The sequence below is a fragment of the Heterodontus francisci genome, chromosome 30 (assembly GCF_036365525.1).
Source record: "Heterodontus francisci isolate sHetFra1 chromosome 30, sHetFra1.hap1, whole genome shotgun sequence".
NCBI lineage: Eukaryota > Metazoa > Chordata > Chondrichthyes > Heterodontiformes > Heterodontidae > Heterodontus > Heterodontus francisci.
Genome location: NC_090400.1, coordinates 17357543 through 17373521, shown reverse-complemented (window position 1 = coordinate 17373521; position 15979 = coordinate 17357543). Strand labels below are relative to the sequence as shown.

At 44.2% G+C, this 15979-nt stretch overlaps 1 protein-coding gene across 1 annotated transcript in view; it reads left to right on the top strand.

The window, feature by feature from the left end:
* The window catches only part of clip2 (CAP-GLY domain containing linker protein 2), a 228241-nt gene that overhangs the window by 4631 nt on the left and 207631 nt on the right, over nt 1-15979 (top strand). Inside the window, 2 exon segments of the mRNA XM_068010178.1 lie at nt 4765-5046; nt 5205-5438. Coding sequence (XP_067866279.1) covers nt 5336-5438 — 103 coding nt within the window. The 5' untranslated portion in view covers nt 4765-5046; nt 5205-5335.

Genomic DNA, 15979 nt, shown 5'->3' with positions numbered 1-15979 from the left:
AGTTATGGACTCTAGTAATTTCCCAACAACAGATGTTCGGTTAACTGATCTATAATTCTCTGGTTTCCCTCTGTCATCTTTCTTATATAGTGGAGTGATGTGCGAATTTCCAATCTAAAAGAATGGTTCCAGAATTGAGAGAACTTTGAAAGACTATAGTTAGGGCATCTGCAATGTTCTTACCTATTTCCTTTGAAACCCGAGGATGAAAACCACCTGGTTCTGAGGATGTGTCACTCTTTAGTGCCATTAATTTCTCCATTATTGCTAATTTGCTTACATTAACTTTGCTGAGTCCCTGTTCCTGATTCAGTATCAGTTTCTGTAGATATCTGGCGTGGTGACTTCTTCCTCTACCATAAATAATGATGCAAAGTCATTAGTAATTATGTAATATTTACGATACTTCCTTACTTTCATTCTCAGAAGTCAACATTGCTCCTAACCACTCTCTTTAAAGCCCAACTCCAAGGCTTGAATTTTGCTTCCATATCTTGGAAATATCTTTGAACATCTTACAGTCCAGGACAGGATAGAAGGAAGAAACTTGTTGCCTTGATGGGTGATCCTTTCTCAGCCTGTCTTATAGGGTTGTTCAGTCTTTTCAAGCAGGGGTTTGGATAGATATGGCACAACCATACACTAAATATTCAAGCTCACCCATCACTAAAATTGCACACCACCCTCCAAAGACTGTGCCTTATTTACCTTTTTAGTCTTCCTGACCTTGAATGCTTGTTCTCCTATGTCCTGTTCTATTCCCTGGCCTGGTACACCATTATCTGCTCTTGACTGCTTTTTCTGTGCCATCTCTGCTGCTGTTGACTCACACTGTCCAACTTCTGGTTGTTGTGTTTCAATGTTTATAAGTTCCCATGCCCAGATTGGTCCATTTAAACCAATCAGGAAGCATCCTTTTCTAATCTTTCAGTCCTGTGAAGTCTGAATTACTCAACCAAGTCTTCTGCACAAAAGGCTCCAAAATCGCTCAAAAGAACCATAGCTCAGGTTGAAGAGCCTTGAAGGTTGCATTCAATCTGCAGGCTACATTTTGCACAACTTTGCCTTATAGTGTATAGGATTGCAAGTGAAATGAAGTGCAGGAGGTGATAATTGGAGGGAAAATTTGCCTGACTCTGTGAAGTGGTTTAACTGGAAAGATTTAGCTCAAGCCAGATCAGCTAAAAAAAAATACAATGAACAGGCTCAAACGAGCACCATGCAATTGGCACCAGAGGGTAATCCTTGTCTCCAAATCCTAAACAATTGTCTAATCCTTACTTCTGACTAGAGGCCCAAGCTCTGTGCACAAACTGTGGTTTGCATTGTCCATGTACAATATTACATCATAAAGGACTATGAAAGACTGGGAAAAATCCAATCACTTTTCAAACAGTTTCACATATGTTATAGAAAAGATATTTTATTGTCTTGTGGACTGTTTCTATTAGTTTTTAGCTGCAGTACTATTAGAGGATAGGGCAGGCAAGTGGAGTTGATGTAGTTCAGCCATACTCTTATTGAATGGCGGAGCAGGCTGGAAAGGCTGTATGGCCTACTCCTGCTCCCTCTCCTATTTCTTCTGTCCTTCTTATTATCTTTCTGTATCTCCCTCCCAGTTTGAGCCAGGCGCTCCCCATGTCACTGACCCATACCCCAGAACCTCTACTGTGGTGCCGACTTTCACAGATTCACAGGAATGTTACAGCACAGAAGGAGGCCATTCAGCCCATTGTGTCTGCACCGGCTCTCCGAATGAGCAGTTCACCTAATGCTATTCCCCCGCCTTCTCTCCGTAACCCTGCACATTCTTCCTTTGCATATAATAGTCTAATTCCCTTTTGAATGCTTCAATTGGAACCTGCCTCCCCCACACTCCCAGACCTTAGGAGAAAATGAACCCTGCCAATTTTCCATGCCTGCTTGTCCTGATTTTTGCCGTTAGAATGGGTAGGTGGGATCAGAAAATATACCCAGGTGTTTGTTTAAAACTTTGAATGTTCGTTTTTAATAAGGAACCTAATTTCTGTTGTGTTTTAAAATTGTGCAGTTAATTTGGGAACTGGGGAAATCCATTGATAGACATTATCTGACATAGAATAAACGCCGCCATTGAACTGTACCCTGTGTCTTCATATCTTTTGGACTCATGTTGTTGCCACTTAATGTTAAAAAGACCAATTTCATAGATTGTGGTTATGGTCATTCTTCAGAAATGCCAGCATTTTCCAGCATCAGCTCCTCATTGAACCATTCTTTATATAAGTACCGAAGCACTTGGAGGGTCATGTTCCCTGGTCCACCATTTTACAGCTCCAGTTCAGCTATCCCTTCTCTTCTCTCCCAGCAATGGGAGACTGCACAACTTTGCAGCCCTGACCAATGCTGCTTTGTCTTTAAACTCAGTGGGACAGATCTGCAGGGTATTGGATTCAGAACAAGTTATGATAATAAATACAGGAAATGCTGGAAATATTCAGCAGGTCTGGCAGCACCTGAGAGAGAAGGAGAGTTAACGTTTCAGGTCAGTGACCCTTCATCAGAACTGGCAAATGTTAGAAATTTAATAGGTTTTAAGCAAGTAAAGCAGGGGTGGGGCAAGAGATTTAAAAAAAGGCAAGGTGTTGATAGGACAGAAGGTCACAAGTTATGATAATGTACAAATCAATAGGGAAGCCAGTTCTGCAGTATGGAGTGAAGGTTTGATTTTCCTATCCCAAAAAGAATATAGGTATATTACAGAGGGTGCAGTCTAGACTAACCAGTATGATTCTAGCCCATAGGGGACGTTGTTATGAAGAAAGGGTGAACTTATTGGTTGGAGCAAAGACGCCCGAGGTCTTCAAGGTAAAAATACAGATCAGGTTGTTGTAAGAAAGCAATTTAACTTGTATAAGAAATATGCAACCAAAGGACACAAGGACAAAATTCATAAGCCACAGCAAGGTTAGAACTTAGAAGAAAACACCTTCTGCCCCACAAATCAGTGGATAGTCATTTAGGATCAATTGACAACTTTAAAAGGAGGCTGGATTGATAACTGTTGAAAAGGAGGATTGAGGGTTAGAGTGATAGCAACAACACTGAGGGTTATAGAAAAATTAGTAATACTGAGGGATACAGATATATTAATAATGGAGGGTTATAGCGATATGTGATGATATTAATCACAGAGTTACAGTGTTATTACTAACACTGAAGATTATAAAGATACTGAGGGTTACAGAGATAGGAACATTGAGGGTTGTAGTGATATAGGGAGATAACAACACTGGGTTCTAGCATTATTAAAAGGACTGAGTGTTACAGAGCTATTAATAACGGTGCTGGATTATTTTCCTTGAGACAAGGTAGGGAAGGAATTTAGGATTTTGTCTTTAGTACTTCTGGCACAAAGCTTCACATAACAGGAGCGCATTGTTGGGAATTGTACTAGCAGGGCCTATGTGAAATAGATTTGGTTAATCTCAGTGTCAATGGGACCAGGCTTCAGGACTAAAGTACCTGTAAACAAGCACTAACTGGCAGTTAACATTTTGTGGGCCCATTGGGAACTGAGCTAGGGCTGGACAAACTCACCTCACCCAGGCCATACGGCTGACTGAGGGAGGAGACACTCAGATCATCATCCTGGGCTGCATTTGATCTTAAGTCTCAGGAAGGAACAGCCATTATCCTAATCTATTCTGTCACCCAGCTGGCTCCGATAAACTGTTGCCTTAGTAGCGTATTACCGTATACAGTCGTATTGGTGCCAGCAGCCCTCCAGTATCTCATTCAAAATGACAAAGTTTCAGATGCAAACTCAGTGAGTATTGGCAGATATTCAACCATGGAGGGCATCACAGCTGAGCCTGATGTCTTTTGGATGAGACTTTAAACAAAAGCCCTGTCTGCCCTCTTGGGTGGATGTAAAAGATCCCATGGCTGTATTTCGAAGAAGAGCAGGGGAGTTATCCGCGGTGCCCTGGCCAATATTTATCCCTCAACCAACAGATTACTAGAACAGATTATCTGGTCATTGTCACATGGGTGTTTGTGGGAGCTTGCTGTGTGCAAATTGGCTCCTGCATTACAACAATGACTACGCTTCAAAAGGACATCCGGTGGTGAAAGGTGCTATATAAATGCAAGTGTTTCTTTCTTTAACCTTATTCACACCCAAAGCCAGGTTGCTTACACTTTCCAGCAGGGGTCACTGAAACCTGCCGAATTTCCTCTTTCCAGCCTGGGGACGTAGAGTTCAATAAAAAAAAATGTTGTTTTAAAAAGTATTTATTATTCTTTGTGAGTGATTAAAACATCATAGTTCCACATGCTGCTGTCAAAACCACATGATTTAACTCTTTCCTCAACATGATATGCTTTCCTTGCAGGATACTTTCTGTGGCAGATTGAGAGCAGTGACGCTTTAACCAGATTCAAGCTTCCGCCTTTGTTTGACATTCATTTCCTGTCCCAGCTGCTTCCCCAATGAATAATCCATAAACCAGGCTGGCATAGAAACAACAAGCAGCTGGAGGAGGCAGCGCCCTCCCCCTATCACTTTTCCTTTTGTTCATTTATTCAGCAGAGCTGGGAGTCAATCACAGCCTTTCAGTGCATCGCGAGCCCTCCCATTTGAAGCACACTGGATCACTAGGAGCCAGTCTGTTGTGCTGTTTGTCCAGAATTAAGGACATTTCAGTCCCAGGGGCGGTGGAAACTCGTTAGGCCAACCGTGGCTTGTGCTGCTTTGTATAAATGCTGGTTTTATTTTTGCAGACGCCTTCATTGGACAGCTCCTGGATTCTGAACCCTGAATGATTGGCAAACGTGCTGTGCTTCATCCCACCAATCCTCACTGGAGTGAAGGGGACGCAAGAGTGTCTGTGCAGCTCCATGTGACTGGGTGCTGTCAGCTTTTCTCAGTTTCGCTGCATCCTACCCGAGCAGCCAAAGGGAGAGGCAGGAGAAGCTGCAGTAGGATTACAGCCCAGGGGCGGGTGTCAACACCAGCACCAACAATCCCTGTAATACAGGGAGCTGGATGAGAGGAAAGGGACGGTAAGGATGCTGCTAAAACTACAATAGCGATGAATAAAGGGGTCTCTCGGAACTAGAGCTGCTCATTGGAGATTGGGTGGGCTTCTATCGTTTTCTGCTGGCCAGACGGTTGGGTTGATTAAGGCTGTGATGCAGACTCTTTTTTTTTCCCTTTTCAGATTAACAATTCGGTCCTGTAAGGATGGGAGGAACGGGAAACTGGAGAGATGTGTGAGTTGGGTAGTGCTAATCCCCAGCCCTCCTAGAGAAAGAGTATTGTCTACTGGAGAGAGACTCAGACATTAGGGAAATGAGCCTGCTGAAACCAAGTGGGCTGAAAGCCCCAGGCCGGGTCAACAAGCATTCCAGTCCAGTGGGTCGAGGCTCTGCAGCAATAGCCGGGCCGAAAGAAGGTAAGAGAACAGACTACGAGCATGATCTTTGAGGAACCATTGCCCTGTTTGATAGAAATCGATGCTATTAACAACTCATTTTTTCAGATTAATGCGATGATTATTTTTTTCTGGTGAGATAAAGAGCTATGTGAGGCATTTTCACCCAAATTCTTTGTTCGCTGCTCGCTGCTTTTCCCTTCACACCTGTCTAAAGGGATGACCTCAGATCTCACATCTGTCAATGCACAATTCACGTAGAGCGCTATTGTGCGAGGCAAAATTAAATGGTGATGGAATTGTATCTGGCATTGGAGCATTCCAAACTACAATTAAGATTAACATACCTGTCCTAACATCTCCTTATGTGGCTCAGTGTCAAATTTTGTTTGATAATGTTCCTCTGAAGCGTCTTGGGGCATTTTTCGATGTAAAAGACTCTTTTTTAAATCCAGATTGTTGGTTATCATTAACTGAACAGTGTCATAGACTTTAACTTAAACACTCGAATAATTTTTCAATTTCCGAATCAAATTTTTAAAAAGTTTCTTTGAGAATGTGATGAAAACCGTCCTCTTTCTGCTGCCAGAATCAGCTGGATTACACAGGGTGACAGCCAGGCTTTCTTCAGGGAAGTTCAGCTGCTTTGAAAGATCACCATATTCACTCTTTCCCCCTGAAATTAGGACTCTGCACCAGGACTAATTGTGATGCAGAAAATTAGCAGAATTGTACAGGTTAGGCAGGAAAAATGCTTTTATTTTTCTTGTGAAATTCACCTGGGCCATTTAATGTGCTTTAGCCACCCAAATCCCTGCCCATCTTTGTGGAGCTCCATGTTGATTATGTCCAATCAGGTTTCCACTCCTGCCACAGTACCAAAACGGCTCTTATCAGAGTCACAAAGGACATGGTATGTGACTGTGACAAAGGTAAACTATCCCTCCTTATATTTCTCAACCCGTCTGCAGCCTTTGGTTAACCACACCAGGTGGAGTACATCATTTTTCTCCAATGTTTTGCCATTGTCCTCCAGCTGGCTGGAGGGAACTCCTCTGATTCCAGTCTTATCTATCAGTCATGGCCAGGGAACCATCTGCAATTGCTTCTCTTCTCGGTGACTCACCATTACCTCTGGAATCTCCCAAGGATCTATCCTTGGCCCCCTCCCAGTCCTCATCTACATGCTGCCCCTTGGCGACATCATTCAAAAACATGTCAGGTTCCACAAGTACACTGACGACACCCAGCTCTACCTCACCAGCGCCTCTCTCGACCCCACCACCATTGTTAAATTATCAGACTGCTTGTCTGACATCCAGTACTGGATGAGAGAAATTCCTTCCAACTGAAGTTTGGGAACATAGGAACATAGGAGCAGGAGTAGGCCATTCAGCCCATCAAGCCTGCTCTGTCATTCAATATGACCATGGCTGATCATCCACTTCAGTGCCTTTTTCCCAGACTATCCCTCTATCCCTTTATGTCATTGGTGTTTAGAAATCTATCAATCTCTACTTTAAGCATACTCAATGACTGAGCTTCCACAGCCCTCTGGGGTAGAGAATTCCAAAGATTCAGAACCATCTGAGTAAACAAATTTCTGCTCATCTCGGTCCGAAGTGAGAGGGGCAAAGTTTAGAGGGGATGTGCGAGGTAAGTTCTTTACACAGAGGGTGGTGAGTGCCTGGAACTTGCTGCCGGGGGAGGTGGTGGAAGCAGGTACGATAGCGACGTTTAAGAGGCATCTGGACAAATACATGCATAGGATGGGAATAGAGGGATACGGTCCCCGGTAATGCAGAAGGTTTTAGTTTAGGCAGGCATCAAGATCGGCACAGGCTTGGAGGGCTGAATGGCCTGTTACTGTGCTGTACTGTTCTTTGTTCTTTGTTCGAAGTTTGAAATTGTGTCCCCTGGTTCTAGACTCCCCAACCAGGGGAAACATCTTCCCTGCATCTACCCTGTCTATCCCTTTCATATTTTGTACGTTTCAATGAGATCACCGCTCATTCTTGGAAACTCTAGAGAATACAGGCCCAGTTTCCCCAATCTCTCTTCATTAGACAGTCCCACCATCCTGGGAACAAGTCTGGTGAACCTTCGTTGCACTCCCATTATGGCAATAATATCCTTCCTAAGGTAAGGGGGCCAAAACTGCACACAGTACTCCAGGTGCAGTCTAACTGCGGTTCTATACAATTGGAGCAAGACTTCGCTACTCCTGTATTCGGGAAGACTGAAGCTGTTGTCTTCGGTCCCCACTACAAACTCAGTTCCCTAGCCACTGACTCCATCCCTCTCCCTGGCAAGTGTCTGAGGCTGAACCAGACTGTTCGCAACCTTGGTGTTGTATTTGACCCCAATGTGAGCTTCCAACCACAATCCAAGCCATCACTAAGACGGCCTACTTCTATCCCCATAATATCATCTAACTCTGCCTCAGCTCATCTGTTGCTGAAACCATCATCCATACCTCTAGACTTGACTATTCCAATGCACTTCCCACCAGCCTCTCATCTTCCGCCGTCCATAAACTTGAACTCATCCAAAAGTCTGTTGCCCGTATTCTAACTCGCACCAAGTTTCGTTCACTCATTATCTCTGTGCTCGCTGACCTACATTGGATTATGTTTGAGCAATGCCTTGATTTTAAAATTCTTATCTTGTTTTCAAACAACTCCATGGCCTCGCCCCTCCCTTTCTCTGTAATCTCCTCCAGCCCTAAGACCCTCTGAGTCATCTGTACTGCTCAAATTCTAGCCTCTTGAGCATCCCTTGGCCACACCTTCAGCTGCCTAGGCCCTAAGCTCTGGAATTTCCTTCCCAGACCTCTTCACCTCGTTTTCCTCCTTTACAATTGCTCCTTAAAACCTAGCTCTGTGACCAGGCTTTTGGTCTTCTGCCCTATTATCATCTTGTGTGCTTCAGCAAATTTTGTTTTATAATGCTCCTGTGAAGCGCCTTGAAACATTTTATGATGTCATAGGTTCTATGTAAATACAAGTTGTTGTTGTTGTGTACTTTGTAAATTTTAGTAAAATAAGGCAAAACTGCTTAATCTGTAATTAATAAACTAGAAAATATCAATGCAGGTTTATATGTGTATATTTTGCTATTCAAGGAATTGTACTAGGAACCATTGAAAAGTCAATATAAGGAGGGTCAGAAAGGCCCTGAGTTGTCTGCTCCAACTATACCTCAGCTAAGCTGCTCACCAGGTAGCCTTCCTAGTCTGTCCACCATCTGTAACTTCAGCCAGAACTCCAGCCAGCCAGTTCTTTCACAGACTCTCAAATAGCCAGCCCTACAGCCAGTCTTTTAGCTGATGCTATTCCAGAGATCATAAGCATGGCTTAGGTGGGAAATGAAAAATTCACACTGGTATAGTATGTATGAGTAGTTTTCCCAAGCTGGGGCAGAACTAAAGGGCTTTACTCGATGGTACCCAGTCACATATCTGCCTCTCCCACCATTTCCTATTCAAACACATAGAATCAGCCTCACAATTTCCCCATAGTCATCAACATTGTCCTGCGTAACTATCCCTCCTTATCCTCTCCACAACATTCAACACAGTCAATCATTCCATCTCCATGACACTGCAACTCCTAGATGCTCCACCTCTATGACATTGCCTTCTCCTGGTACCATTCCACTTTGTCCTAATTTTTTCAGTTCACCTCCTATACTCATTTGTCCTCCCATTCCCCACAGTCACCTTCAATGTGCCCCAAGACATCATACTTGGCCCCTTTCTGTTCGCTATTTATATGCTGCCAGTCAACAACATCATCTGCATTCATAGGCTTCATTTCCTTATGTACACCAATGACATACAGTTGATCTATACCCCTGATTTCACTATGGCCTGACTGATATCAAGTTCTGGATGATTTAGAAACTTTTGCAGATCACCAAAACTGAAAACATCTTTTTTCAGCTCATGCAGGAAACTTCATACTTCAGACCCCAGCTTCAGACCCCAACTTCCTTCCCAGATGCTTGGTTGTACCAAACCTGCAGATGTGCAGTACTTTTTGCTGAGCTTCCAAGCCCACATCCTATCCATTTTTTGTATTCATTCATGGGATGTGGTCATCGCTGACAAGGCCAGGATTTATTGCCCATTTCTAATTGCCCTTGAGGTTCTTCCATGAACTGCTCAGACCCACAATGCCTCTAGGGAGGGAGTTCCAGGATTTTGACCCAATGACATTGAGGGAACGGGGATATATTTCTAAGTGAGTGACTTGGAGGGAAACTTGCAGGTGGTGGTGTTCCCATACACCTGCTGCCTGTGTTCTTCAAGGTGGAGAGGTTACGAGTTTGAAAGGTGCTGTCGAAGGAGCCTCGGCAAGATGCTGCAGTGCATCTTGTAGATGGTACACACTTCTGCCACTGTGTGCTGGTGTTGGAGGGAATGAATGTTTAAGATGGTGGATGCGGTGCCAATCACACAGGCTGCTTTGTCCTGGATGGTGCTGAGCTTCTTGAACGTTATTGGAGATGCACCCATCCAGTCAAGTGGAGAGTATTCCATCACATTCCTGACTTGTGCCTTGTAGATGGTGGACAGGCTTTGGGGAGTCAGAAGGCGAGTTACTTGCCGCAGAATTCCCAGCCTCTGACCTGCTCTTGTAGCCACAGTATTTAAATGGCTGGCCCAGTTAAGTTTCTAGTCAATGTTGATGGTGAGGAATTCAGCAATGGTAATGCTCTGGAACAACAAGGGGAGATGGTTAGATTCTCCCTTATTGGAGATGGTCATTGGCTGACACTTGTGTGGCACAAATGTTGCTTGCCATTTATCAGCCCAAGCCTGAATCACCAGGGTTGTTCACCTCCACCTCTGGATTATCACCTGTCCATCCTCAGACCTGCATTCATGAACTGAAAACTCAGTTTTTCCAATGCTCTCCCGACTGGCCTCCCCAGGTCCACCCTACAAAAACTCCTACTCATTGAAATCTGCAGCCTGTATATATTCCATACCAACACCATTCACCCTTTGCCATCCACCCTCGCCAATTACTACCATCCTGCAGTACACACTCTAAAAGCTTTCTCTTTTCCCACAGAGCTCTCCATTTCTCGATCCCATTTCTATGACCTTCCCTAATCATATATCTAGGAGCTAGGAAACAGATTAAAAAGCAGGACCTCAAAATCAGTAATCTCAGGATTACTCCAGTCCCACGTGCAAGTGAGCATAGGAATAGGATGTTTGATCAATTGAACATGTGGCTGGAGAATTGGTGTAGGAGAGAGGGCATCAGATTTATGAGGCACTGGGACTAGTTCTGGGGCATATGGGACTTGTACAAGATGGACAGGGTTGCATCTTAGCAGGACTGGGACTAACATCCTTGCAGGAAGATTTGATAGTGCTGTTGAGGAGGGTTTAAACTAGATGGGCAGGGTGATGGGAACCTGAGAGGAAGCTCAGATTGGAGGGAAGCAAAACTGGTATCATGAAGTAGAAAAGTAGTAGGCGAAATTAGAAGACAGACAAAGCAAAAGTAAGCTTCAAATAGGATCAGAATGCGGAATAATGTTAAAAAGACAAAGTTAAGGGCACTCTATCTGAATGCTTGCAGCATTTGCAACAAGGTAGATGATTTGATGGCACAAATAGAGGTGAATGTGTGTGATTTAGTTGTCATTACAGAGACGTGGTTACAGGCTGAGCAAGACTGGGAACTGAATATTCAAGGAGATTCGACATTTAGGAAGAATAGACAAACATAAAAAGGAGGTGGGGCAGCACTTTTACTAAAGGATGAGATCAGTACATTGGTGAGAGAGGATCTTGGATTGAAGGATCAAGATATAGAATCAATTTGGGTGGAGCTAAGAAACAGCAAGGGGCAGCAAACATTGGTGGGAGTTGTTTATAGACACCAAACAGTAGTGGTAATGTTGGGCACAGTATAAATCAGGAAATTAGAGGCTCATGTAATATGGATAATACAGTAATAATGGATGACTTCAATTTACATATAGATTGGGTAAACCTAAACAGCACTAATGCTGTGGAGGATAAATTCTGGGAGGGTGTATGAGATGGGTTTCTGGAGCAGTACGTTGAAGAACAAACTAAGGATAGGGCTATTTTAGATTTAGTATTATGTAATGAGAAAGGGCTAATTAATAACCTTGCTGTAAAGAAGCCTTTGGGAAATAGTGACCATAATATGATAGAATTCTACATTAAGTTTAAAAACGATTTAGTTCATTCTGAAACTAGGGTCTTAAATCTGAACAAAGGAAACTATGAAAGTATGAGGGGCACGTTGGCTATGGTGGATTGGGAACATACTAAAAGATTTGATGGTAGACAGGCAATGGCTAGTACTAAAGAACTTTTACATGGTCTACAACAAATATACATTCCTCTAAGACACAAAAACCCAACAGGAAAGATGAATCTACCGTGTCTAACAAAAGAAGTTAAAGATTGCATTAGATCAAAGGAAGTGGCTTATAAGGTTGCGAGAAAAAGTGGTAAGCCTGAGGATTGGGAGCAATTTAGAATCCAACAAAGGATGACCAAGAAATTGATAAAGAAAGGGAAAAGAGAATATGAATGCAAGCTAGCGAGAAAGATAATGGCAGTCTGTAAAACCTTCTTTAGGTATGTGAAAAGGAAAAGATTAGCGAGGACAAATGTGGGTCCATTACAGGCGGAGACAGGAGAGTTTGTGGTGGAGAATGAGGAAGTGCAGGGATCCCCTGTGGCCGTTTCCCTCAACAACAGGTATACCGTTTTGGATACTGTTGCGGGGGACGACTTACCAGGGGTAAGCAATGGAGTACAGGTCTCTGGCACAGAGTCTGTCCCTGTTGCTCAGAAGGGAAGGGGGAAGAGGAGCAGAGCATTAGTCATTGGGACTCCATAGTTAGGGGAACAGATAGGAGGTTCTGTGGGAACGAGAGAGACTCACGGTTGGTATGTTGCCTCCCAGGTGCCAGGGCTCGTGATGTCTCGGATCGTGTTTTTGGGATCCTTAAGGGGGAGGGGGAGCAGCCCCAAGTCGTGGTCCACATAGGCACCAACGACATAGGTAGGAAGAGAGATGGGGATTTAAGACAGAAATTCAGGGAGCTAGGGTGGAAGCTTAGAGCGAGAACAAACAGAGTTGTTATCTCTGGGTTGTTGCCCGTGCCACGTGATAGCGAAGCGAGGAATAGGGAGAGAGAGGAGTTGAACACGTGGCTGCAGGGATGGTGCAGGAGGGAGGGTTTTGGTTTCCTGGATAATTGGGGCTCTTTCTGGGGTAGGTGGGACCTCTACAAACAGGATGGTCTTCACCTGAACCAGAGGGGTACCAATATCCTGGGGGGGAAATTTGCTAGTGCTCTTCGGGGGGGTTTAAACTAATTCAGCAGGGGAATGGGAACCTTAAATGTAGTGCCAGTGTACAGGATGTTGAGAGTAGTGAGGTCAGGGATAAGGTTACAAGGACGCAAGAGGGCACTGGCAAGCAAGAACCTGGTTTAAAGTGTATCTACTTCAACGCCAGGAGCATCCGGAATAAGGTGGGTGAGCTTGCAGCATGGGTTGGTACCTGGGATCTCGATGTAGTGGCCATTTCGGAGACATGGGTAGAGCAGGGACAGGAATGGATGTTGCAGGTTCCGGGATTTAGATGTTTCAGTAAGAACAGAGAAGATGGTAAAAGAGGGGGGGGTGTGGCATTGTTAATCAAGGAGAGTATTACAGCGACAGAAAGGACGTTTGAGGACTCGTCTACGGAGGTGGTATGGGCCGAGGTTAGAAACAGGAGAGGTGAGGTCACCCTGTTGGGAGTCTTTTATAGACCTCCAAATAGTTCCAGAGATGTAGAGGAAAGGATAGCGAAGATGATTCTCGACAGGGGCGAGAGTAACAGGGTAGTTGTTATGGGGGACTTTAACTTTCCAAATATCGACTGGAAATACTATAGTTCGAGTACTTTAGATGGGTCAGTTTTTGTCCAGTGTGTGCAGGAGGGTTTTCTGACACAGTATGTAGACAGGCCAACCAGGGGCGATGCCACATTGTATTTGGTACTGGGTAATGAACCCGGCCAGGTGTTAGATTTAGATGTAGGTGAGCACTTTGGTGATAGTGATCACAATTCGGTTAGGTTTACCTTAGCGATGGGCAGGGACAGGTATATACCGCAGGGCAAAAATTTATAGCTGGGGGAAAGGAAATTATGATGCGATTAGGCAAGATTTAGGATGCGTAGGATGGGGAAGGAAACTGCAGGGGATGGGCACAATCCAAATGTGGAGCTTATTCAAGGAGCAGCTACTGCGTGTCCTTGATAAGTATGTACCTGTGAGGCAGGGAGGAAGTTGTCGAGCGAGGGAGCCGTGGTTTACTAAAGAAGTTGAAGCGCTTGTCAAGAGGAAGAAGAAGGCTTATGTTAGGATGAGACGTGAAGGCTCAGTTAGGGCGCTTGAGAGTTACAAGCTAGCCAGGAAGGATCTAAAGGGAGAGCTAAGAAGAGCAAGGAGAGGACACGAGAAGTCATTGGCGGATAGGATCAAGGAAAACCCTAAGGCTTTCTATAGGTATATCAGGAATAAAAGAATGACTAGAGTTAGATTAGGGCCAATCAAGGATAGTAGTGGGAAGTTGTGTGTGGAATCAGAGGAGATAGGGGAAGTGTTAAATGAATATTTTGCATCAGTATTTACAGTAGAGAAAGAAAATGTTGTCGAGGAGAATACTGAGATTCAGGCTACTAGGCTAGATGGGATTGAGGTTCACAAGGAGGAGGTGTTATCAATTTTGGAAAGTGTGAAAATAGATAAGTCCCCTGGGCCAGATGGGATTTATCCTAGGATTCTCTGGGAAGCCAGGGAGGAGATTGCAGAGCCTTTGTCCTTGATCTTTATGTCGTCATTGTTGACAGGAATAGTGCCGGAAGACTGGAGGATAGCAAATGTTGTCCCCTTGTTCAAGAAGGGGAGTAGAGACAGCCCTGGTAATTATAGACCTGTGAGCCTTACTTCGGTTGTGGGTAAAATGTTGGAAAAGGTTATAAGAGACAGGATTTATAATCATCTTGAAAAGAATAAGTTCATTAGTGATAGTCAGCACAGTTTGTGACCGGTAGGTCGTGCCTCACAAACCTTATTGAGTTTTTCGAGAAGGTGACCAAACAGGTGGATGAGGGTAAAGCAGTGGATGTGGTGTATATGGATTTCAGTAAGGTGTTTGATAAGGTTCCCCACGGTAGGCTATTGCAGAAAATACGGAAGTATGGGGTTGAAGGTGATTTAGAGCTTTGGATCAGAAATTGGCTAGCTGAAAGAAGACAGAGGGTGGTGGTTGATGGCAAATGTTCATCCTGGAGTTTAGTTACTAGTGGTGTACCGCAAGGATCTGTTTTGGGGCCACTGCTGTTTGTCATTTTTATAAATGACCTGGAAGAGGGTGTAGAAGGGTGGGTTAGTAAATTTGCGGATGACACTAAGGTCGGTGGAGTTGTGGATAGTGCCGAAGGATGTTGTAGGGTACAGAGGGACATAGATAGGCTGCAGAGCTGGGCTGAGAGATGGCAAATGGAGTTTAATGCGGAAAAGTGTGAGGTGATTCACTTTGGAAGGAGTAACAGGAATGCAGAGTACTGGGCTAATGGGAAGATTCTTGGTAGTGTAGATGAACAGAGAGATCTTGGTGTCCAGGTGCATAAATCCCTGAAGGTTGCTACCCAGGTTAATAGGGCTGTTAAGAAGGCATATGGTGTGTTAGCTTTTATTAGTAGGGGGATCGAGTTTCGGAGCCACGAGGTCATGCTGCAGCTGTACAAAACTCTGGTGAGACCGCACCTGGAGTATTGTGTGCAGTTCTGGTCACCGCATTATTGGAAGGATGTGGAAGCTTTGGAAAGGGTGCAGAGGAGATTTACTAGGATGTTGCCTGGTATGGAGGGAAGGTCTTACGAGGAAAGGCTGAGGGACTTGAGGTTGTTTTCGTTGGAGAGAAGGAGGAGGAGAGGTGACTTAATAGAGACATATAAGATAATCAGAGGGTTAGATAGGGTGGATAGTGAGAGTCTTTTTCCTCGGATGGTGATGGCAAACACGAGGGGACATAGCTTTAAGTTGAGGGGTGATAGATATAGGACAGATGTCAGAGGTAGTTTCTTTACTCAGAGAGTAGTAGGGGCGTGGAACGCCCTGCCTGCAACAGTAGTAGACTCGCCAACTTTAAGGGCATTTAAGTGGTCATTGGATAGACATATGGATGAAAATGGAATAGTGTAGGTCAGATGGTTTCACAGGTTGGCGCAACATCGAGGGCCGAAGGGCCTGTCCTGCGCTGTAATGTTCTAAAAAAAAAGTGGCGGAGAGACTAAACAATTACTCTGTGTCTGTCGTCATGGAGGAAAATGCAGAAAATCTCCCAGAAATACTAGGGAACCAAGGGACTTGTGAAAATGAGGAACTGAAAGAAATTTGTATTAATAAAGAGGTAGTACTTGAAATATTAACTAGATTGAAGGTTGGTAGATTACCTGGACCAGATGAGCTACATGCCAGAGTGTTGAAGGAGGTGGCTA